We start from the raw sequence: 23,905 nt of genomic DNA, 5'->3' as shown, positions 1-23,905 counted from the left end.
TCTCTCTCTCTCTCTCTTCTTCTATCTAGTTATATCTCTCTCTCCCTCTCTATCTCTCTCTCACACACTCCCTATCTCTATCTTTCCCCCTTTCTTTATGTAATGTCCCTACTAGTTAGAGATCACTATCCTGCAAAATAGATTGTTAGAATACAACATATATATATATATAACTTAATTTAACTTGCCATCTAACTTTAAAATTCTTAATTACATAATCATAATTTTCATCTAATAAAAAAGGATACGAATGCCATACGAAAGTATGTCCTTAGGCGGCCGTGAAGCTCGCCTTCTTGGAACCCCTTGGTTCCAAGCCTTCCAGGAAATTGAAGATGAGTTCGAATCCTGTCTTGGGTGTAACCTCTTACACCCAAGCCATCCAAGGAAGACCCTAGTCTATTCCTTGCCTTGGGTGATGCCTCCATCATCCAAGTCCTCAGAGGGGACCGGCCAGATCCGTCTCTTCTTGTTGAACTTAGTCAAGCAAGCCATACATATGCATATAGGTATTCAGTATATATACTGCCCTAGGGATTATCATAATCCCTTCCTTAGTCTAAGGGAGTTTCCTCCCTATAGCCTCCAACATGTGATTACATTTATAATACATTTTTGCATTTTATTACTATTTTCCATTCCATAATCCACATTTACATATTCCTGATTTAACATGTATTCCCTAACATATATTCATAAAAATGTTCATTATCCAATATTCACATTTATTTCTTAACGTATATTCCTACTATTCATTGATATGTATTTATTACTTATGTTTATACATGTTTATTAACATCTAAGAACTTTTCATTAACATATGTATTAAAATTGTTCATTATTTCTATTCATTAATATATATATTTTAAACTATTCATTATTTATATTCATTAATATATATATTAAAATATTCATCATTTATATTTATTAATATATATATTAAACTATTCATTATTCATATTCATTAATATATATATATTAAAGTATTCATTATTTATATTTATTAATATATATATTAAACTATTGATTATTTATATTCATTAATATATATATTAAAGCATTCATTATTTATATTCATTAATACATATATTAAAATATTTATTACTTATTTATATCTACATTCTGTGACCCCTTACCTGTTCGCAGATCGCAACCTGTTGTCGAAGTTCCCACTGTGGTTGTCGTCTTCAAATGGGAGTCTGTAGTTCCTGGTTCCCGTCCTCCCGTCTCCTCTTTTTTTTTTTCCCCTTCCCCTCCCCAAATGAATCTCTCCCCTATTTATCCTTCGTGATGGGAGAGTCTCAACTCTTTTAAAAAATCTCTCCCCTATTTATGCTTCATGATGGGAGAGTCTCAACTCTTTTATTTTCTAGATCGCACCTTTTGGATATAATAAAGTACTTTATTATTTCTGAATTAATCATCATACATAATATATTTTCTTAATCAAACTGTGTGTTACATCAATCCTAGAATCACACCATTTTAGAGTACTTAATTATTATTTGTTTGACTAGCCATTATCGTTGTTTACGTCTTGACCACTTATTTACCCTTTTTGACTGATCGCTGCCATTTAATTTTAATTAACTGCTAGCGATGTCTTAATTGGACTCAAGATAAATGTTGATAAGGCTTCACGTATTATGTATTGCAGTTTAGGGGAAAAGTCAGACAACTTTCTTGTGTCAGAAACCGTGTCAGACATTGTCTCCTATACCAATTGATACCACTCTGCAGTGATTGGATATAATGGTCTCAAATGAATCATGTTGTAGTAATATATTGTTTACTGGGTAAATGTCATGGAATATAATTAATTTCACAGCAGCGACTTTACACAGCTGTTATATATATATATATATATATTTGTCTATTTATTTATTTATCTGGATATGTCCTTAAAACTAGACTCTATAAGTTCATATATACGATGATCAACTGCAATTTAAAAATCTCTATTTCATGTCTTTTGACCATTCATATTTTAATTATGTTACATTTTAATTTAAATTATATTTTTATTTTTATTTTATTTAAATATATTATTACTATTTAATATTGAATCTTATTTTAGAAAGGGGACATTACAATCCACCCTTCCCAAAATTGCTTGCCCTCAAGCAATACCAATTTCAAATGAGTAGCTTCTGCCGCATTACTTTGATATCATCTCAACTTGCAAATTTGAATCCAATGACCCAGATTTATGAATTGCAAGGTTTGTAATTTAAACAAATGTGCCACTGTGTTTCTTTAATAATTATTTAATAGTAATTAATATTAATTGCAAATTAATATTTTATTTAATAATTTATTATTATAGATATAAACTATTCTTCATTATTCAATAATAGATTGTTGATAATAATAAATGGAGGATTAATCAATATTAAATAAGTGTATTGATATTTATTTAATTTTTAGGTTTATTCTTTTGTATTTCAATTTTATTATCAGTATTTATTATTATATTTCTAAGTGGGGACATCACAGTCTCCTCTCCTTGGAGATGCTTGCCCACAAGCATCTTAAATTTATTATGAGGGTTTTTGACACTAATCCTTAGTATATATATATATATTCCATTGTAAGAATTAAGCAACTACATCATTAATAATATAAGCATGTTAAGTTTGGGAGGGAAAGTCGTGATGGGTTTTATACATTCAATCTTTATGCATTCCTTCTTATAGGATGGGGGGGAAGACGTAAGGGGGTGACTTGACTCTTCAATTGTAAGTACTTGCTTTTAGGTTACTTACGAGCCCCTCGTGACCCATCACTTACTCTTCAAGCCCTTTCCCATAAGAGGATCACAAAAAATATTTAGCATGCATGTGAATGCATAAAGTATACACTTGTACAAACACAGAGCATACACTTGGAAACACGAAGCATACACATAGATATCTACATACACGGAGCATACATGCGAATACACATATTGTTAGATTCTTTTTCCTTGTCTAGAATGATCCATTGATTCATCTCTAGATTCTTTACCCTGCAGGATGGCAGGATCATGCTCTGATACCATTGTAATGTCCCTACTAGTTAGAGATCACTATCCTGCAAAACAGATTGTTAGAATACAACACAGACACACACACACACACACACATATATATAACTTAATTTAACTTGCAATCTAACTTTAAAATTCTTAATTACATAATCATAATTTTCATCTAATAAAAAAGGATACGAATGCCATACGAAAGTATGTCCTTAGGCGGTCCTGAAGCTCGCCTTCTTGGAACCCCTTGGTTCCAAGCCCTCTTGGAAATTGAAGATGAGTTCGAATCCTGTCTTGGGTGTAACCTCTTACACCCAAGCCATCCAAGGAAGACCCTAGTCTATTCCTTGCCTTGGGTGATGCCTCCATCATCCAAGTCCTCAGAGGGGACCGGCCAGATCCGTCTCTTCTTGGTGAACTTAGTCAACCAAGCCATACATATGCATATAGGTATTCAGTATATATACTGCCCTAGGGATTATCATAATCCCTTCCTTAGACTAAGGGAGTTTCCTCCCTATAGCCTCCAACATGTGATTACATTTATAATACATTTTTGCATTTTATTACTATTTTCCATTCCATAATCCACATTTACATATTCCTGATTTAACATGTATTCCCTAACATATATTCATAAAAATGTTCATTATCCAATATTCACATTTATTTCTTAACGTATATTCCTACTATTCATTGATATGTATTTATTACTTATGTTTATACATGTTTATTAACTTCTAAGAACTTTTCATTAACATATGTATTAAAATTGTTCATCATTTCTATTCATTAACATATATATTAAACTATTCATCATTTATATTCATTAATATATATATTAAACTATTCATCATTTATATTCATTAATATATATATTAAAATATTCATCATTTATATTTATTAATATATATATTAAAGTATTCATTATTCATATTCATTAATATATATATTAAACTATTCATTATTCATATTCATTAATATATATATTAAAGTATTCATTATTTATATTTATTAATATATATATTAAACTATTCATTATTCATATTCATTTATATATATATTAAAGTATTCATTATTTATATTTATTAATATATATATTAAACTATTCATTATTTATATTCATTAATACATATATTAAAATATTTATTACTGATTTATATCTACATTCTGTGACCCCTTACCTGTACGCAGATCGCAACCTGCTGTCGAAGTTCCCATTGTGGCTGTCGTCTTCAAATGGGAGTCCGCAGTTCCTGGTTCACGTCCTCCCGTCTCCTCTTTTTTTTTTTCCCCTTCCCCTCCCCAAATGAATCTCTCCCCTATTTATCCTTCATGATGGGAGAGTCGCAACTCTTTTATTTTTTAAATCGCACCTTTTGGATATAATAAAGTACTTTATTATTTCTGAATTAGTCATCATACATAATATATTTTCTTAATCAAACTGTGTGTTACATCAATCCTAGAATCGCACCATTTTAGAGTACTTAATTATTATTTGTTTGACTAGCCATTATCGTTGTTTACGTCTTGACCACTTATTTGCCCTTTTTGACTGATCGCTGCCATTTAATTTTAGTTAACTGCTAGCGATGTCTTAATTGGACTCCAGATAAATGCTGATAAGGCTTCACGTATTATGTATTGCAGTGTAGAGGAAAAGCCAGACAACTTTCTTGTGTCAGAAACCGTGTCAGACATTGTCTCCTATACCAATTGATACCACTCTGCAGCGATTGGATATAATGGTCTCAAATGAATCATGTTGTAGTAATATATTGTTTACTGGGTAAATGTCATGGAATATAATTAATTTCACAGCAGCGACTTTACACAGCTGTTATATATATATATATATATATATATATATATATATATATATTTGTCTATTTATTTATTTATCTGGATATGTCCTTAAAACTAGACTCTATAAGTTCATATATACGATGATCAACTGCAATTTAGAAATCTCTATTTCATGTCTTTTGACCATTCATATTTTAATTATGTTACATTTTAATTTAAATTATATTTTTATTTTTATTTTATTTAAATATATTATTACTATTTAATATTAAATCTTATTTTAGAAAGGGGACATTACACTCTATCTCTCTTCTATCTTTATTACTTGTCTTTATCACCTTCTTTATCTCTCACTTATTCCCTCTTACTCTCTCCTTTGATCTCCCCCTCTACATATTTATTTTTCTTATACCCACTCTGTATTTCCCACCTTATATCATCTCTGTATCTCTCCTTCCTATCCCTACATCTCTCTCTTTCTATTCATGTCTCCTTTTCTCTTCCTTTCTCTTTCCGTCCCCTATCAGTCTCTCTTTTTCTATCTCTCTCATCTCCCTATTTCTCTCATTCCCCCTCCATCTCTCCCACCATATTTCACTTGCTTATATGCACACATACTCTTGTTGTTTCTCCATGCATATCTCTATTTATATCTATCTTTCCCCACTCTATCTCTCTACCTATCTCCCTAGACATTTCTCTATTACTAATCTTTCTCGCCTTCTATCTCTCTCACTCTCCTTGCCCCTCCTTATCTATATCTTATTATTTCAAATCCCTCTTCCTCTCCACTTCCATCTCTTCTTGTTTATATATTTATCTCGTTCAAACCCTCTCTATCATTCCCACATGATATCTATATCTTTATCTCTCCTTTTTATCCACATCTCTCCCTCTTTATATTCATAATTCTCCCTTTCTTTCCCTTCATCACTATCACTCCCTTTTTATATTTCTCTTTTCTTCTCTCTCATCTCCGTATTTCTCTACGCCTCTCTCTCTCTCTGTGTCTCTCTCACACACACACACACACACACTTGTTGTTTATCCCTCCCTATCTCTATCTCTATCTATTTTTCCCCTCTATGTCTCTTTATGCGTCTCTATTTTTAGAATATTTCTCACTCTTGCCCCCTATATCTTTAGCTCCCTCTCTCTCTTTATCTATTTCTTATTATCTCTACCTTAGCTACTTCATCTCTTGTACTTCGTATATTCTCTCTATTACTTTCTATCTCTCATTTACTCACTCACTCCTCTCTCTATCTCTTTCTATCTATATTTCTCTACCTCTATCGCCCTATCTCTTTATCTCTCTCTCTATCCCTCTCTACTGATTGGGCTATCCATCCCTCTGCATTAATTGACCTATCCATTCCACTCTCTTAATCACTCCATCTTTCTCAACCTTTCCTACTCTATGTCTATGTCTATCTCTCTCTCACTCCTCTTATATATTTCTACTCATATCTTTGTCTACCTCTATCTCCCTATCTCTCTATCTCACTCCCTATCTCCCTATCTCTTTTCCTATCCCTCCTCATCTATCTATATCTATATTTATCCCATTCTCTGTCTATATATTGACCTATCTCTCTCCCACTCTATTCCCATCTTCGTCTTCCTATACCTCTATATCTATATCTCTTTACCTCTTTATATATCTCCACATTTCTTCCTCCATCTCTCCCTCTACTTTTATCTCATTATCCTTTTATCTCTCTATCCTTATATCTCTACTTTTCTCTACCTATCTCTTATATAACTTCCTATCCTTTTAAGTGGATGCATAGTTGATTTGAAGATATCACTCCTCTATTGAGACCGTTTTTACACAAATAGCATCATTTTATAAATGGCCTACTAATTCACTTCATGTGTTGTGCAAATGTATGTAAAAAATAGACCAATTTTTTTCTAACCTACCTTCCACACTTTTCGGTGTACCTATTGCACACCAAGGTGCAATTGCTAGTTTAGAGACATCTTCCATCACTTCCTTTACCTTAAAGTGAGCTAAGTTATCATTTCCTTAACTTTTGGTTGACAAATTGCATTAAAATGGTATGGGTTCTAGTTTTCGGGTAGGATAGCTTGGGGTTGGCCTAGGCACCTCGGAGTGTGTAGGGTGAAGCTTGGGTGAACCTCGAGCAGAATGAAAGGCCGTCAATGCTAAAATGGGAAATTGGATTTGGGAGTGATGGTCTGCACATGTGGTCCCATTAAAGAAAACTGAAGAGCTACGGATTAGGTGATGTCAAAATGCGCGACGTAATGAGAAAGAGAACTTGGTTACTAGTTAAACATCTCGTGGGTGATGAATTTTGTTCACTCTAGGGAAATTGGATGGGAATATATATTAACATCATTTTTATTGTAGACATTGCTGTTGGGCCTAAACACTCTTCACAACCAGTTGATCTTCTCTTGGGCTGAATTCTTTATCCTTGAGGTTTTAAGCTGGTCCCACTTGGATCTAAGGTGGATGCTGTTTGACAATGCTTACCTCTGCAATTTTTGGAAAATTTAGTCCAATAACATAGAAACAGAACTTCTGAAACTTGACTCATGCAAATAGTTCCTGTTGTTGTTGCCATTTCAAGATGGATTTCTGATTTTTAGCCCAAGCATTTTAGTTTTAAACTTTGTTCCACTGCACTTCTTGGAGGTGAACTCTGGTTCTTGGACAACTTCTGGTAACTGTAAATACAGCATACAAGGGACATTGCTCTCGCAACGATGTGGAAACCTTAATCCATTCTTGATAATGTGACTGTCCACAATTCACCTTCTCATTAGGATGCATGCTGACTATCCTTGTGCATTTAAGTTTAACTCTACTTCTGGCCCCTTGATCTTGTATACCATATATGCTTGTTGGATTGTCTTTCCTTTTGATTCTTGGGGTGAAGTTCAAGTTTAAGTTTGCAACAGTTAACATTTATGTGCCCATTGATATTGCAATGGGCACAATTAGATTCTTTGAATAATTGTCCTTCCTATTATAGATGTGGTGCCATTTTTCTTTTTCCTCATTATTTGGAGGTCTTTTACTGTTTCCTGATTTCACACCTCTAATGAATGTTTATATAATGTTCTCTTCCCTCACCATGACATGAACAAAGATCCAAGCAAAAACAAGACAAGTGCTCTTTTCTTTTAGAATGAAATCAATTGATGGGAGACCTCGAAGATTTCTTTGCACACCTTTGTGGGTCAGTCCTAATGCTTTGTAGCTTGCATAAGGTATATAGGGTGGTGATAGCTTACCTCTTTCAACATTCAAAAACAACTTCCTCTCTGGGGTTGCTTCATCAGAACAACATGCTCTATTTAGAGTTGCTTTTGATTCCCTGACCACTTTTCTTTGGGCTTTTTTCATCGGAACACCTCACTCCATTTAGAGTTTTTTTTCCATTCCCTGACAACTTGATTGGCTGTGCTACTGCTTTGTGCTCTTTCTTGGCTACTGCTTGGTATGCTTCCCTCTCTTCAGAGATACTTTGTGCTCTTTCTTGGCTATTGCTTGGTGGTGCTTGTACCTGCTTTGTGTGTGTTATGATGCACTGGCATCTTGTTATTTTTCTCTTTGGAAGACACTCTTCCTTTGCTTTAACCTTAATTGGGTTCACAATGCCTTTACCTAACATGCCAATTCCTTTGGCTGTATAGCCGATCTTATTCGACATTGAAGACACTCTTGCTTTGCTTTAACCAAAAATTGGGTTCGTAATGCCTTTTGCCTAACATACCAATTCCTTTGGCAGTATAGCTGATCTTATTCAACAATAAATCCATTTAATGTGCAGCTCAAAAACTAATGAATGAGTTGCACAATGTTTTATTTTGTTTAAAAAACACGTGATGAGGAGCTTAACATGCTATCTTCCATCATTGTTTGGCATCTTGTGCTGAGGACAGGTTGAGTTTGTTTATATAGATTTTTTTCATGATATTCTTGAAGCTTGAACAACATTTTCTCACTTGTATCTAATTCTCCCTGTAATCATAAATTGATGTTGTAATGAAAAATGCAATAGTTTGTGAGTCAAAATTTTTAGTACAGTACATGTAATTGATAATATTTTTGGCTTAAGATCTATAGTCTATGAGTTTCATTCACCATGATTTTATGTATTTATTTTTATGAAAAATGAATAGACAACAGAACTGATTATACAATGCTATGTAGGGGAGGGTTTATTCATCACTCTTGTGCTAGATGCAAGAATTCCAAATATAAATCCATGTATTATTGCATGTTTTACAAATGATTGTTTGAACTTTGAACTTTGTACATGTAGATGATATGTGACAATATATGCATGGGCATGCACCCAAATACATGAGAGAGACAGACTTGAAATTTGAGGGAGAAAATATTATAATTTGATTCCTATTAAGTTATTAAGATTTATTCAGCCCCGTCTTGATATGTATTTTAGTGTACCATTTTAGGAATATTTTAAGTTAATGTTATGTAGTAAGGACTTGTCTATGGCCTCCTTAATTGCCTCAAGTTATAAGAGCAAATATATTAATGATTTGGATTTTTATTTATTTATTTCTGTGGAAACCATTGAACCACACATTCAAAAACTTTTGATCTATTAAAGAGATGGTGGCACCCGAGTTGATTTAAATACTTGAGATACATGCCTAAGTATTTATTATACTAATTTAGCTGCAAGTAGCTATGAGTGTTATATATTTGCCTATATTTGTTGTTTTCTGTGTCCTTATGCATTAAATCTAACAATTCATAATTAAATATAGGTGAGACAGAATATACAAGAAAGAAAATACCAACACATTGATGCACGTGGCAAGCCCAGGTACTATTTTTTGATCCTTGGTATGTATTCTTTGCCATATTTTGCTTCCTCGAGATATAGAGTGACTATCATCTTCTATATGTGATGTCCCCATCTAAACAATCAAAACATGATAATGCCCGCTCTAAAATAAAATTTAATAATAAATAACTATATATATATGAATAGAGTGAACTAAATAAAATCTTAATGATAATAATAAACTAGATTTAATATATAATTTATATTTATTAAATATTAATTTCATATTTATCAAATAATAATATAAAGCTTACAATATTTTTTTTTTTGGTCGGTAATAATATTTTATTTTATTATATAATATCTTTCATACATCATCAAAATTTCAGGCTTTCATATGTCCAGTTAGCCTGATATTTAAACTTACAACCTACAAGAGCCTCACACATCGGGCATTTACAACCATAACACCACTAAAATAACAAAAAACCACACACCTAGTCATCTCCCCCGAAACCCATAGGATGATATATGATCCTATTACTGATATCTAATTCTACTAATCAGACCCATAACGGGTTTACATTGATAATGTTACTCTTATAATCCCTATTTGATCTTTAAAAACAACTTTCATTACTTAACAAAAAAACACCCACCAAGCCCTTCGCCTTCATCAACCTCCAGTCGGATATCTGCTGAGATTCTTCTGCTGCAGCCAATTGCCTTGGAATATCCTTCGCTTCCTCAATCCTCAGCGCTTTCATTTAGGGGGAGCCTTTGGCCATGCTCTGACCAGGTCATTTTCTTCCATCTCATGCTGCTGAATCAACCTCTTTAGGTTCTCCCATGCTCCCGCCCTTTCCAGCACATAAACTTCCTTATCTGCCTTCCCTATCCAGCGAACAAAGGGAACCAGTCCAAACTCTTCAGTGTCTTTAGCCTCTGCAAACCCTTCTGAGTAATCAAACCCTACCCCAGGCACTGCCCATTCCAGGATGGAATCGAGCCCTTCCAGCATAGCATCATCAAAAATTGATGTTGCAGCCCATTTCACTGTGTCAATGTCTTCTCCAAGTTCTAAGCCCCATGCTATCACCATTGATATGATATCCAAGTTTACCTTCCAACGCGCCACATTCTCCATAAAAAATGGGCCAACCACCTTCAGCACAGTGTTTATCATTTCCTCTTTTTTAAAACGGAGGAGCCCTGCCATTCTATCCCTGCTCACCACCCCTTTAAATCCTTTTTGCTGTTTTTTAGTAGTGACTGTAAATGTCACTTCCATGGTGGCGGCTCCTCCTTACCCTTTTTCCTTCACAGCTGCCTCTACTCTAAAACTCTAACCGTAATTTATTTCTCCACAGTCCTTGCAAACATTGCGTCTCTTGATTTAAACCCCGCATTTACCCTATTTATGAGCATGGCATGTTAACCATCTGATAATGCATTCACACGTTTTCTTCAAAAGCCCTGTCAAAAACATTTAAACTCCACTTGCACAATCCAAACACTGATGTTATTTCATGCGTGTCGAGGGGTCGCTCATCATTATTATTGCTACTTTCCCGATTTGCCGCCGCTTTGAGCTTTCCTTTATGTGCTTTTATTGAGATTGCGGGGCTTCCCCCATGCGAACATTCACTTCGGCCGTTCCACACATAGAGTCTCATATGAAATTGACGTCGTCCTGCTTGACATCATTCCTTCTAATTCGTCTCTCCAATCATTAACTTGTCATCTCACCAAAAAGTGATGATTCTTGAAAGCCATCCATTTTCAATATACCTTCAGCATCAAAAGACAAGGCCCATTTGGATAAACTATCCGCTGTTTGATTGACCACCCTTCTAATATGACTGATTTTGAATTTTTCAAAATAATTAATTTCTTCTAATATTACTGTTAAGAGGCCTTGAAGATGCCAAGCATTTATTTCCCCATTTATAATTGCTTGAATTATGATTAAGGAATCTCCTTCTAAATGCAGGTTTCTAACCCCTTCTTTTTTTGCTAATTCTATATCTAGTAGGGCTGCTTGGGCTTTTGCCTCATTGTTGGTGCTCCTCTGAAGTCTTTTAGCTCCATATTTTAAAAGATTTCCATTGTCATCCCATAATGCAAATCTAGCCCCTGCTAACTGCCCAGATTGTTGCGCTGCTCCATCAAATTTTACTTTTACCCATCCCTTCTCAGGTGGTTTCCATTGGACCTTTTCTAAGTTTCCCTTATTTCTCTTACTTGTTGATGTTGATCCATGTCTGATTTTGATTCCTGGCCATGTGTTTTGAATATTTCTATCCATTAAAGAAAAGGGGTTGGATAATGAGGAGGATTGTGAAGTTGTTGATCCCACCACCTCTTCAATAGCTCTGTTGATTCTTGATAACAATCTTCTCTCATCCTCTATCTTGTCTTGAAATATTCTTTGGTTTCTTTCCTTCCAAATCTCCCAAACAACTATAGATGGGCTTATTTTCCAAACACATGAGAGGGTTGACTTCCTTGGTTGTTTTGGCCAGCTCTCAAAAACCTCTTTTACTGAGCATTGAAGTGGCCCCTGCCAATTTAAATTCCTCTGAAGTTCGGACCAGCATTTCTGTGCTACTTCACAAGTTAAGAGCAAATGGTCCACTGATTCTTCTGCCTGATTGCACATAACACACTTTGAAGGTCCCTCCAAGCCGAGCCTCTTCCTTTTTTCCCCTGTTAGGATTCTGCCTTTCATCGCCAACCATGCAAAAGCACCTGCTTTCGGGAGGCATTCTTTACTCCAGAAAAGGGTCCATGTTTTTGAGGGAGCCTCCTCCCTACCTTCTATCAGTTGATATCCCAGTTCGACTGAATACTTACCATCCTTAGCCCCACACCAAATCACCTTATTTTCCTTACCTGCGAGGAAAACCTTCCTCTGATTCAACACATTTCTTAGTCTTTGTTGCTCCTGAGAAGATATGCCTATTGAGGATAAATCTTTCCAATGCCATTCTTTTCCTAGGTCACCCTCAGAACTCTGCATGTAGTCCTTTACTTATCACCCCATAACTGCACTAACACCTCCTTTGCCTCTGTGAAATCTTCCAGCTCTCTCAGAGCCGGTAGTCTTGCCCAAGAATCCTACCAGAATTTGGCCTTAGCCCCATTCCCAATCTGCCATGTTAGATGATCTGTTACTACCTTGGGACTCTCCAAGATGAAGTTCCAAATTGTTGACCCTTTGGGAGGGTTTCGAATCGTGAAGATTCTGTGATCCTCTGCTGAATCAAGATACTTTGCTCTCAACACTTTAACCCACATCTTATTTGAGTTTGAGTATATATTCCAGACCAGGTTTGCTCCTAGGGCGTTGTTCATTTTTTGCCAGTCCCTCAGACCAGCCCCTCCTCTTTCCTTGGCTTGACAAATTTTATCCCATGCCAAAAGTGGGATTTTTTCTTGATCATTTGCCCCATTCCAAAAAAATTTCTCATCTTTTGTTGAATTGAGTTGATGACCTTTTTCGGGATTTTAAGGCACATCATGGAGTAAATAGGGATGGCTGACACAACTGTTTTCAACATTAAAATTCTGCCCGCTGAAGTTAGCCATCTGCTTTTCCACCCTTCCATTTTATTAGTGCAGCTATCTATTAGTTTCTTCCACAACTTCATCCTATTTGCTCCTCCAAAGAAGGGTATTCCTAAATATCTGCCCAGTAATGATCCCACTCTCATTCCCAAAAGTCTGCATATATCCCTTTACTTGCCAGGATTGCAGTTGAAGAAAAAAATCTCAGACTTGTGCCAATTGACTTTTTGACCTGAGGCTGATTTGTAGATATCTAGGGTTTCTTTCATGACCCTTCCTTCCCTAGCCGATGCATCTCCTGCTAGGAAGGTGTCATCTGCAAATTGTAAATGTGTTAAGGGGTTTACTCCTGCTGCTATTCGGACCCCCTTCCACACACCTAATTCCCATTTTTTCAAGATAAGACGTTCGAGCACTTCTGCCATTATTATGAATAAGAACGGTGAGAGAGGATCTCCTTGCTTTAAACCTTTTTTAGATTCGAAAAAACCTTGGGGGCTGCCATTTACAAGGACTGAGAATCTCGGGGAGCTAATGCAACTTTTGACCCAGGAGACCCAAGCTTCACTGAAACCAAACCTCTGAAGGACTTTTATAAGAAAGTCCCGATTGACCTCATCATAGGCTTTCTTAATGTCAACCTTAACCATCATCTTCTCTGACTTTGCTGTCCTAATGGAGTGAACAGCTTCATGGGCCAGAATAATACCTTCAAAAATAGACCTGCCTGGAGCGAATCCACTCTGTTCATTCGAGATCACTAGGTCTAAAATTGGTTTTAACCTATTGGAAATCACTTTTGTAATGATTTTATAAATGGAATTACAGAGTGAAATTGGGCGAAAGTCATTGAAAGAGTTGATTTCCGCCTTTTTTGAAATCAAAGCTATGAAGGTGTTATTGAAGTCTTTTAACATGAATCCTCCCCTCCTTGATTCCTCTACGACTCCATGAATATCTTCCGCCAATATGTCCCAAAACTTTTGAAAGAACAAAGCTGGAAAACCATCCAGCCCAGGTGATTTGTCTGCTCCTAAGCTCAAGACAGTCTTTTTAACCTCTTCCATTGAAACCTTCTCCATTAACCTTTTGTTGTGATCCTCCATTATGCATGGGGGAATGACCTCTAGAATGTGAGGCATGTGTTCTACCTGATTGTCCACCCTGTTGAAAATTTCAAAGAAATGCTCTATTGCTGTCTGATTAATTTGTTTTTGATCTGTGAGTATGTTTCCACCTCGGTTTTTAATTGAGAAGATCTTGTTGTGAGCCCTTTTTACTTTAACTGAGGTATGGAAGAATTTTGTGTTTCAGTCACCCTCCTTCAACCAGGTTTCTCTTGATTTTTGTCTCCAATAAATCTCCTCCCTAGCTGATACTTCCGCATATTGGTTATTGAGAGATTTTTCCCGTTTATACAGGTCTTCATCCATTCCATTGTTAATTATTTGCTCATGTAAGTATTTTAGATCTTTCTCTAAAATAATCTTGTCTTTGAATATATTTCTAAAAGTTTCTCTATTCCACTGCTTAAGTTGATCCTTTACAAATTGAAGTTTTTTGAAAAAAGTGAAAGCTTTATTACTTGGGTTTTCCGGCTTGTGCTGCCACCATTGGTCTATGAGATTTTTGATGTTGCCATCTCGAAGCCACATTGCCTCAAATTTAAAGGGGCACCTCTCTGGAGCACTGTCATCCTGCAACCTGTTGACGTGTATTTTGTACACAGCCTAACACAGAATAAAATACCTAAGGGTATCTTATCCTCTCTTGAGAAAAAGTCTCTAACTGCTGAAGATTCGCATAAAGGATCAGTTAGGATGACTCCAAGGTTCCTTTTAGTAGGGTCTCTACATGTGGATAAGCTCGCCGTGGTATGATGTGATTTGCTGGAATCACAAGGGGACTTACATTTGGTGATTGAATTTCCGATCTACTTTGCTAGAACACAAGCTCTCTCTAACTTAGATTAAAAAAAAGGAAAAAGGAAGGGGGTGAAGAGAGGATCTAATCCTAATACTAAGAATGTAGGAGCAATGATTTGATTTTTTGATGAAACTCTAACTAGGTCTTGTTTTGACATCAATGGAACATCTACACAAGGCTAGTGCGATCTTCTAAGGGAAGCTTTATGATGTTCAAATCATCACCGCAGGCATAGACACCATCAAGTTGATGCATATCAATGAAGAAGCGACAAATTGAAATTGAGCTTAAGCTGAACGATTCCAGTTGACTACACAAGGCAAGTCTGTAATCAACAAACTGCTAGTAGTATGGATATACGAATTCCACCATTAATCAATCACATTTCCTCCATTCATCTAATCATCTACCATCTAGGATTGAAGACTCAACAAGAAACCATGCAAATTGCAAGAAACGACACACTTCACCATTACTTCAATGAAAATGGAGTTTGTTTACAATCAATGGCAACAATTTCTTGCCTTGTCCTCCTATTCTACTCTAATTACTATTCTATCAACTATATTCTAACTCTTCCAACTATTTACATGCTATCTCTAACTTATTGCTAATTAGCCTTTACAATGCCTGGGCTTATATAGTGCCCACAATACAATTTGATGGCTTAGATCAATTCAAGATCAATGGCCAAGATTCAACAATGAAAACCCTAATTAGGGTTTGTTATAACCATTACATAACATTTAATGCTTGACCAATGATAAAATTGTATTGCTTGGACACATGTCCCTTCTAGAAAAATCGACCAATGGATAGCCGGGGTAGGTACATCGGAGTTTGTGCCACCTTCCATGAGTTAAGTACATTGAATCTGGACCTGCTGAGGTGGACCTCACTGATTGGAGAAATGATGACTAGGACGCCACCTCATTTGACACTTGTAACTTGGTAGATATTCAACTTGATGTTGTTGAGAAGCTTGCTTTAATTAATTCATCTGGAACTATTTACTTCTTCAACGAGCCCTTGTTCTAACTCCTTGTGTCCTTGATGTGCAGGATGATGATGTACCTCGCCTTGGAACGCTGGATTGAAAGAGGTCGCCCTTGTCCTGGCTTGATCGTCCCGGCGAAGACCGTCCTTGATCCGGCTTGATTTTCCTTAATGAGATCTCCATTTGATGCCTACACAACATTTCAAAATTAGCAACATGATTTTGCAATATATAACATAGATTAGAGATTAAATTTAGGAAACTTCATAATAAATCCTTGAGTTATTATTTCCTAAAAGACAATTGAGCTATCACAATTCAAAATTTCAAAATTCAAACTTTAAGGCTATGACGATTAAAACAAGGGATCTTGCCATACCTTACTTGAGGGCTAACTCAAAAAATGCAAAATGAAGAAAATCACCTAGGCAAAAATCGAAATTTGAAACTTTCAATGTGATCCTCCTCTAGCGAACGCCTTCCTTGTCAATTTCACCACCTTTGGGGGGTCTTCAACGTCTTGATGGCAAATTCGCTCCACTTCAAACCAAGTTCGCACTCCCCTTGAATGGAAATTTCGCACCTTTCCTCAATGAAATTCGCACTTCCTCCTTGTCTTCTCCAAATCGCATGCAAAGGAAGTTTGAATGATGATTTGAAAATGAAATAACTCACCCCTCCTTTATAAGCGCTCACCTCTCATTTACCTCTAGGCCGACTTTGGTGAATAAGGCAAATTTAAAATAAACTTAAAGGCCGACCTTTGTAAAATGAAACAAATTTTAAATCAAGCGCCCCATTTTATTTATAATTAATTAATTTAATGCCTATAATTTTAAATAAACTCGATTTTTAAAAGGCAAAAATTAATTAATAAAGACCCATGCGCTAATGTTAAATGCTAACTTTAATTGGATTTCAAATTTATCGATTTTTTCCTAGCATTTAATAAAATCTAAAGAATGTGTTTGAGCGCCAAAATATTTTGAAGATGGAAAGATACGTACCTCATCGCCCTGGTCCCTTGGAGAGGGACAGGAGCGATCCTTCAACTGGGTCTTGATTCTTGCAATTTCGACGTCCAAAGTATTTATTTCCACGTTGAATTAGACATTTTTGCTAGGATCTTTGAGCTTAATTGACTTGTTTGTGCGAATGAATGCATCTCATGACTATTATCGCCCTGGTCCCTTGGAGAGGGACAGGAGCGATCCATCATTTTTTACTTGAAATTCTCCGTCCTTGATATCAACTTCTCCTTTATTACCTTTCAAACAACGCTTTGAACCCTTTGCAAGTTTGTTTTGTCATGATCTCCGAAGGAAAATGAGTGCTTTGGCAAATATCGCCCTGGTCCCTTCCTGAGGGACAGGAGCGATCCTAGTGTCCTGGCTCAAATTTGCAAACTTTTGATCTTCGTTCTTCGTTTATTGCCTTCCAAAGGACGTCCTTGACCTTACCTATCCTTGCCTTGTCTTGGTTTTGATGGGACATGAGTGTTTTGATGAAAATCGCTTTGGTCCTTGTCCAAAGGACAGGAGCGAATTAGGTGTCTTGATGCAAATCTTTCACTTTGGTGATCTTCGTAACTTTGTGCTTGATTGAGACACCTTAAAACATCTTTGCCACCTTGTACTTCGCCTTGAAGTGTCTTGAATTTGGAGGAAAAGGCAACATAACTAAGATATCGCCCTGGTCCCTTGGAGAGGGACAGGAGCGAATTTGTACTTGTAGTCTCGATCACACTTCGCCAGCTTCCAAATTTATCTTCAACGGTCTCGTAATGTCCCCTTTCATTCATCCATGCCTTGGAATTCATTGTAACTTGGCAAGAAATTTGTCTAAGACAAAAATCGTTCTGGTCCCTGCCTGAGGGACAGGAGCGAACTTGGGCATTTGGGTCCCTTGTTGACGTTTAATAATCTTCAATTTGTCTTCAATGGGTTCAATTCATCTCCTTTCTTACCTTCAAACATAAAACTTGCTTGATCTTTGCCCAGATCGTACCTTATGAAGAATTTCGCTCTGGTCCTTCAGTGAGGGACAGGAGCGAATTTGACCCTCTAGGTAAAAACTTCATCATTTCATTGTTTTTGATCAAGTCTGGATGCTCTATCATGCTCATTTCGTCCTTCACCATGCCTTTGATGTCTCAATTCGTCCAAACACGGTCAGGAAAGGCTCAAATAAGTATTTTCGCTTTGGTCCCTTGGTGAGGGACAGGAGCGCTTCACCTTGGTCCTCCTGGGAGGGACAGGAGCGAAATTCGCTCTGGATCCTCAGTGAAGGATAGGAGCGAAATTTGACTTTTCGAACTCTCTATCAGGATAATTTTTATGGAATATAACATTTAAGTATAAGTTATATTCCATATATACTTTCAGGATGTTTGAGAGTGGTTTCAGACCTCCAGGAGTTATATTGCAAAATCTAGTTTTTGGAGGTTTTTTGAAATGTCCCTAGCCAATTTTTTTTTTGAAAACACTTTAAAACAAGATGGTTTGCAATAACTTAGATGATTGTACGTTTAAGTTAGAATATAATTCCATGTGCTGAAACAACTCTACCCAGAATGCGCCGTGGATGGCGAGCATTGGTCAGAGGATCTTTAAAACAGTTGCTTATGCAAATAACTCTAACCAGCATGGCGCCGAGATGGCGAGCATTGGTCAGAGGATCTTAAAACAGATGCTTATGCAGAAAACTCTAACCAGCATGGCGCCGAGATGGCGAGCATTGGTCAGAGGATCCCCTATTCTAAAACTGGAATGGGAACTCTATGCCAAGTATGTGCTACCCACTCCAAACGGACAGGGGCGACCATATGACGGAGTGAAAACTAAAATGCTTGATTGATTAGTAATGCAGAAACTGAAAACACTCAACACCCGGAATGTGCTTTCCGACCCAAGAAGGGAGAGTAGCTACCATAGGGTGGAGGATTAACTTATTACAACAACTTAAATGAGTTTGAGAACTACAACTAGAAATGAAGCATGATACCAAGACTGCCAGTACTACTGTCAGCCTTTACAAAGAGTGGATTCTTCTTGTTCAAATCTTGTAGAATTTATAAGGGATCACATTACATTATGGAGAGCCATTATGAACTTAAGTGGCAATACAAAATCCAATAGCTTCAAAGATCAATATACTGGATCTTCCGATTCCTGTTACAAATCTGCACATTAAATTCATAAACAGCAGTCTATAGGACTACTTCACATGCTCATATTCTTCTCATATAACCTCCAAATGACCAGCAATCAGATGCAATAACCCTTATTAATGGAGATGCTTAAGACAAGACAAAGAAACCAACCCAAAAACCATGCATACAACCTGCACTAATTCCAATGCACTCCCAAATGGTACGGTATAGCAGAAAGGTACGATTTGCTCTCAAAAATTAATGCAAGCTTCTAAAATGCTACAAACTTAGGAAATGCAACGCCTAGGACAAACAAATGCAATGGGCTGATACCCAGAATGATATTTTTGGTGTTTTCTGTTTTATGAATGAAAACATGCAGTCGCGGATTCCTGGATGCAGAAGACTGAATACACTACAATGCTTAAATGATTAATAATGCAATATTCTGAAGATAAACTACTATCAAATGCAATACATAGAGATTAAATCACCACTAGTTGTTGTCTTTCAAACAAGAAGCGATGCCTGTGCTAGAAGGCCTTCATTCCTTGAAGCAAATCCCAGAGCCAGACGGCAGCCAGACAAAATTCTGCAAAAAGATCCCTCCATGATGCACAAGACTCCAATATATAGATTCCTTGAACTCCACGAAACCCTAAATGCAACTTCACCTCAAACCCTAATCTCACCTTCAACATGGCGTCCCATCTTTCCTAGCGCAAAAGTCAAGGTATTTAATAAAGTCTTCACCTTGGTAAGTCACGCCTTGGTTTTGACTTTGGCTTAGGACAAAAAAGTATTAAATCTACTCCATGAAAGCGCCACCCTTAGAAACCCCCTTTTAAGTTGTCATTAAGTCATTTGACTAGGCCAAGGGGTAAAATAACATTATAATTATAATGTTATTTAAAATTGCAATTACTTGACTTCTCAACCTTGCATTCTGGAGCTCGAATCTGTCTACGCCCTTTTGAGTCGACTGAACAAGAAAAGGAGATTGCCTGATGTCACCTGGATACTGCCAAAAATAGAACTTACTAAAAATAGTAAATTCTAAGAATTGCCTCGAAAGCAGAGATGAATATACTGTTGCGAAGCTCTCTGAGCAACCAGAAAGAAGCCGCCAAGGAAAACACCCAACATGAACAAAGTCCTCCTCAAAAATAGGAAACCCTAATTATACCTTCCGACTGGCCTCCGAGTTTCCAAACAAAAGACCAACGGTCGCAGAGAAAATCAGGTCCAAGAAGGGGACATTACATTTTTTCAGTTTCCAGACTTAGTCAAATTTCAGGATCAGGACATTCCAGACTTAGCCAAATTTCAGGATCAAGACCTCACTCAAGCCGGACTTGCTATCCTATTGATCTCCCCGACAGCACTCAAAATGCAAAGGCTAACTAACAAAACCCTAAAGACCCAAAAACAAACCCTAAAAAGCAAAAAAGCAAGGGTCCCCATTTGCAATGGGGCGATGTGTGAAAACGTCACAACACAACCTTAGACATGTTGGATAATGGTCTGATCCCGTAAAAGGTAAGATCTCCGCATTGCTGGTCCAGTGACTCTCCGACCAATCTCTTGCTATGAAAAACCTATCTAATTTTTCAGCGATATTTAGGAATCCACTCCTCCCGTTGGCCCATGTGAATCCTCCTGTTTTAAAAGGGATTTCAATTAGACCTGAACTTGTGACAAAGGAGCTGAAATCTCTTTGACTCTGCCTGTTCCACCCCATGCCCCCCTTCTTGTCTGAAGGTCTGATTAGTGCGTTGAAATCTCCTCCTAGAATGAAAACATTTTCCTTGTCATTAGACAAAATTTCAGATAACTCACTCCACACTTGCTTTTTCAAATTTGAGTTAATCGGCCCATAGATGTTGAAGAGGAAGAAACTTGTCTGCAATTGCATTGATTTAATTTTCAGCCATTGCCACCAGCGAGTGGCCCTAACAACAGTCACATCAACAGCTGAACCCTTCCAAAGCACGGCTAGATCTCCAGAAGCGCCTTGTGCTCCTACCAGACTACAATTCCATGATTGAAATTTCCTAGAAAACAAACTAAATCCTCCTGTTTGATCTTTGTTTCTTGTAAGAGAAGAATATCCGGTCTCACTTGATCAAGACATCGCTTGATCAAGCGAATCATGTCAGGGGCATTGCAGCCCCTGACATTCCACGAGAGGGTCTTCATTGCCCTCGGGAAAAGGCATAGCCTGTTCCCGATCTCAATTTGCTTTGCCCTGTTGCATTGCCCGCCAATTCCAGTTTGAATTTTTGAGACTTTCGACCTCTTTTCTTTTTCTCCCCAACTTTAGCTTTGGTTTGGAGGGATAGAGTGGTTTCCAAAGATCGCTTCTCTAGCACTCCTTCTTCTGCTGTCAGGCCCAGTTCATCCACTTCATCCTGAAATCCTGAGGATTCATAGTCGTAATCTGATCCAGTAAAATTTCCACTGCTATCCTCTACCCCTTCAAAAGTGCTGTTTAGATTTCTGATTGGGGATATTTGGATATCCTTGAATATTGGTTCTTCCCCTGGAGGGTCTAAACTTCTTCCCGTCTTTTCTGAGTTGCCCATAGATTGCATTTGTCCTAAATTTGTTTCAATTTCCTGATTGGGTCGGACTATGCTGTCCTCCATTAAGTTCGTTGCATTGGGTGAGAGATTAGTTAACGTTATCCCCTGTTTTGTAGTCTTATCATTTACCATGCACATTAGGGAGTCTGATGTGTTCTCCTCTTGTAGTGGGGCCTTGTTTTCCTGAGGGTGATGTTTGCTGCCCTCCTCTCCTGAAGTCGTCTGCCTCCAACCACCTTCCTGAGTGTTCATCTCTACCAAACTTCCTTCCCTCCAGTGTTTAGGAGGAAGCATTCTTCCCTGCCTTTCTCTGAGAGCTTTTTCCTGTTAATATGAGCAACGGATTGATCCTCTGCCATAAAGGTCTCATCAATGATAGATTTTTGATATTCTATACTATCCATCTGTGCCCCTTTTTCACCATATCCATAATATTTTCCAATTAAGTTTATCTCCCAATCTTTTTCTATCCACTGACTTTCACCATAAAAACCTTCTGTCAATCTAATAATCTCCTTTTCCAGATGTTGTTGCATGTTTTCTTTTCCTTTTGTGTCTGGATTGCAAAAACCCAAAGGATGCATTCTGTTGGAGCATTTCGCACAAGATTCCATTTCTTCCTCTAACTCTATCTTTTGATTCCATATTCCCATCCCTGTTTTAATCTCGAGTGTGTCTGGTAGGTTATGAACTGTCTGCCAATTTACGCATATTCTAGAAATCATACTGAAATCTGATGGGTCAACAAGCTCTTCCGCCTTTACAAATTCGCCCAAATGTTTACCTATTTGTTTCAGGGTTTCCGCATCCTTATACTCTTGTGGTAGCCCCGGAAGCTTAATCCAAATGAGGGTTTTTTCTATTGTGGCTTCAAATGGATTAAAGTTTGGGGACCAGACAGAGATGTTTAAACCTTTTCCTTCAATTAAAAAGGGGTCATTGTCTAAAATCCAATCTCTGTCCTGAGCTGATGGGCAAACTACTAAACAATACCGATTGCCCAATGTTCTTAAGTCCATGCCTTCCCCCCAGTTCTGGTCACACCAGCTCCTAAATTTGGAAAAAGCCAGCCATTTCCCAGCCCATTTAACAAAAAGGCCTTTATTTTTAAGAAAGTCGAGAGATTCTTTCCAGGCCTCATTTGAAAGTTCAAATGTCATAACTCTATTAATTTCGGAATTAGGGTTTACCTTTAGGGTCTTCGCCGCTTCTATGGAAATCTTTGGCCACCAAAACTTCTCTTGCACCATTCTGAAGTCCACTTTTGGACCGGTTCCGAGATCACGATATCCGCGAAAGGAACTTGCCTTTTGTTTCCACGGTGAATTGGGATCCTCTTCTTGCCTTCGGTTCCAGGGCATGACATTCCCTGGAGCCTTCCATGCCCAAGAGCCTGGTCGCTGGGATTGTCGGCCAGACGCCTTCCATCCGTGGCCGTGGCTTCTCTTGAAAGACCATCTCCTCTCCGCGTCTTTTCTGTAAGTAAAACTCTCATGCCTCCGAAAGCCCGTGAACCTGCTCTGCTCCGCCATTTAAGAAATGGATTTCTAATTTTCTCTAAAGCTTACAATATTATATTACTGACAAAATAACAAATTAATTAGAAAACAAGTATAATAATAAATGAATTCAGAAAAACAAATTGTTCAATAAAAACAATATGTAATAGAATCATCCTAAACAATAAATAAGGTTAATTTTAAAATTAAAGATACTACTGGTGTCAGAGATTGTCTCCTCACAATAGACCAATCTGTATAATTCTTGGAGTGAAACAATTAATTAAGGGGGTAATGAACGTTAGCATCAACTAAGGATTAATATCCTTAAAAATATTGCCAATCAAACATATTTAACTGATATTATAAAGACATATAAACAAACCGTATAAATCATCATTAGAATATTCACCTGTCTAATCAGTTGTAAGCAATTCTGATGATATTGGTTAACGCAAGATTAAATATCGATGACTAGATAATTTATCAATGATTATGATTAAGGTAATACGATGTCAACTGTAGATCAGCAGTCGCTGATTAGAAACTAATT

The 23,905-nt window shown here is 37.0% G+C and overlaps 1 protein-coding gene across 3 annotated transcripts in view; it reads left to right on the top strand.

The window, feature by feature from the left end:
• The window catches only part of LOC131068570 (thiosulfate/3-mercaptopyruvate sulfurtransferase 2), a 210,158-nt gene that overhangs the window by 146,229 nt on the left and 40,024 nt on the right, over positions 1-23,905 (top strand). For all 3 annotated transcript variants that reach the window (XM_058003796.2, XM_058003797.2, XM_058003798.2), the window contains one exon: positions 9,605-9,663. In XM_058003796.2, coding sequence (XP_057859779.2) covers positions 9,605-9,663 — 59 coding nt within the window. The remainder of the gene's footprint in view (positions 1-9,604; positions 9,664-23,905) is intronic.

Source organism: Cryptomeria japonica, chromosome 11 (assembly GCF_030272615.1).
Source record: "Cryptomeria japonica chromosome 11, Sugi_1.0, whole genome shotgun sequence".
NCBI classification, from domain to species: Eukaryota; Viridiplantae; Streptophyta; class Pinopsida; order Cupressales; family Cupressaceae; genus Cryptomeria; species Cryptomeria japonica.
Note: the sequence above shows the minus strand (reverse complement) of the source record. Positions and strands in the feature narration are given on the sequence as shown.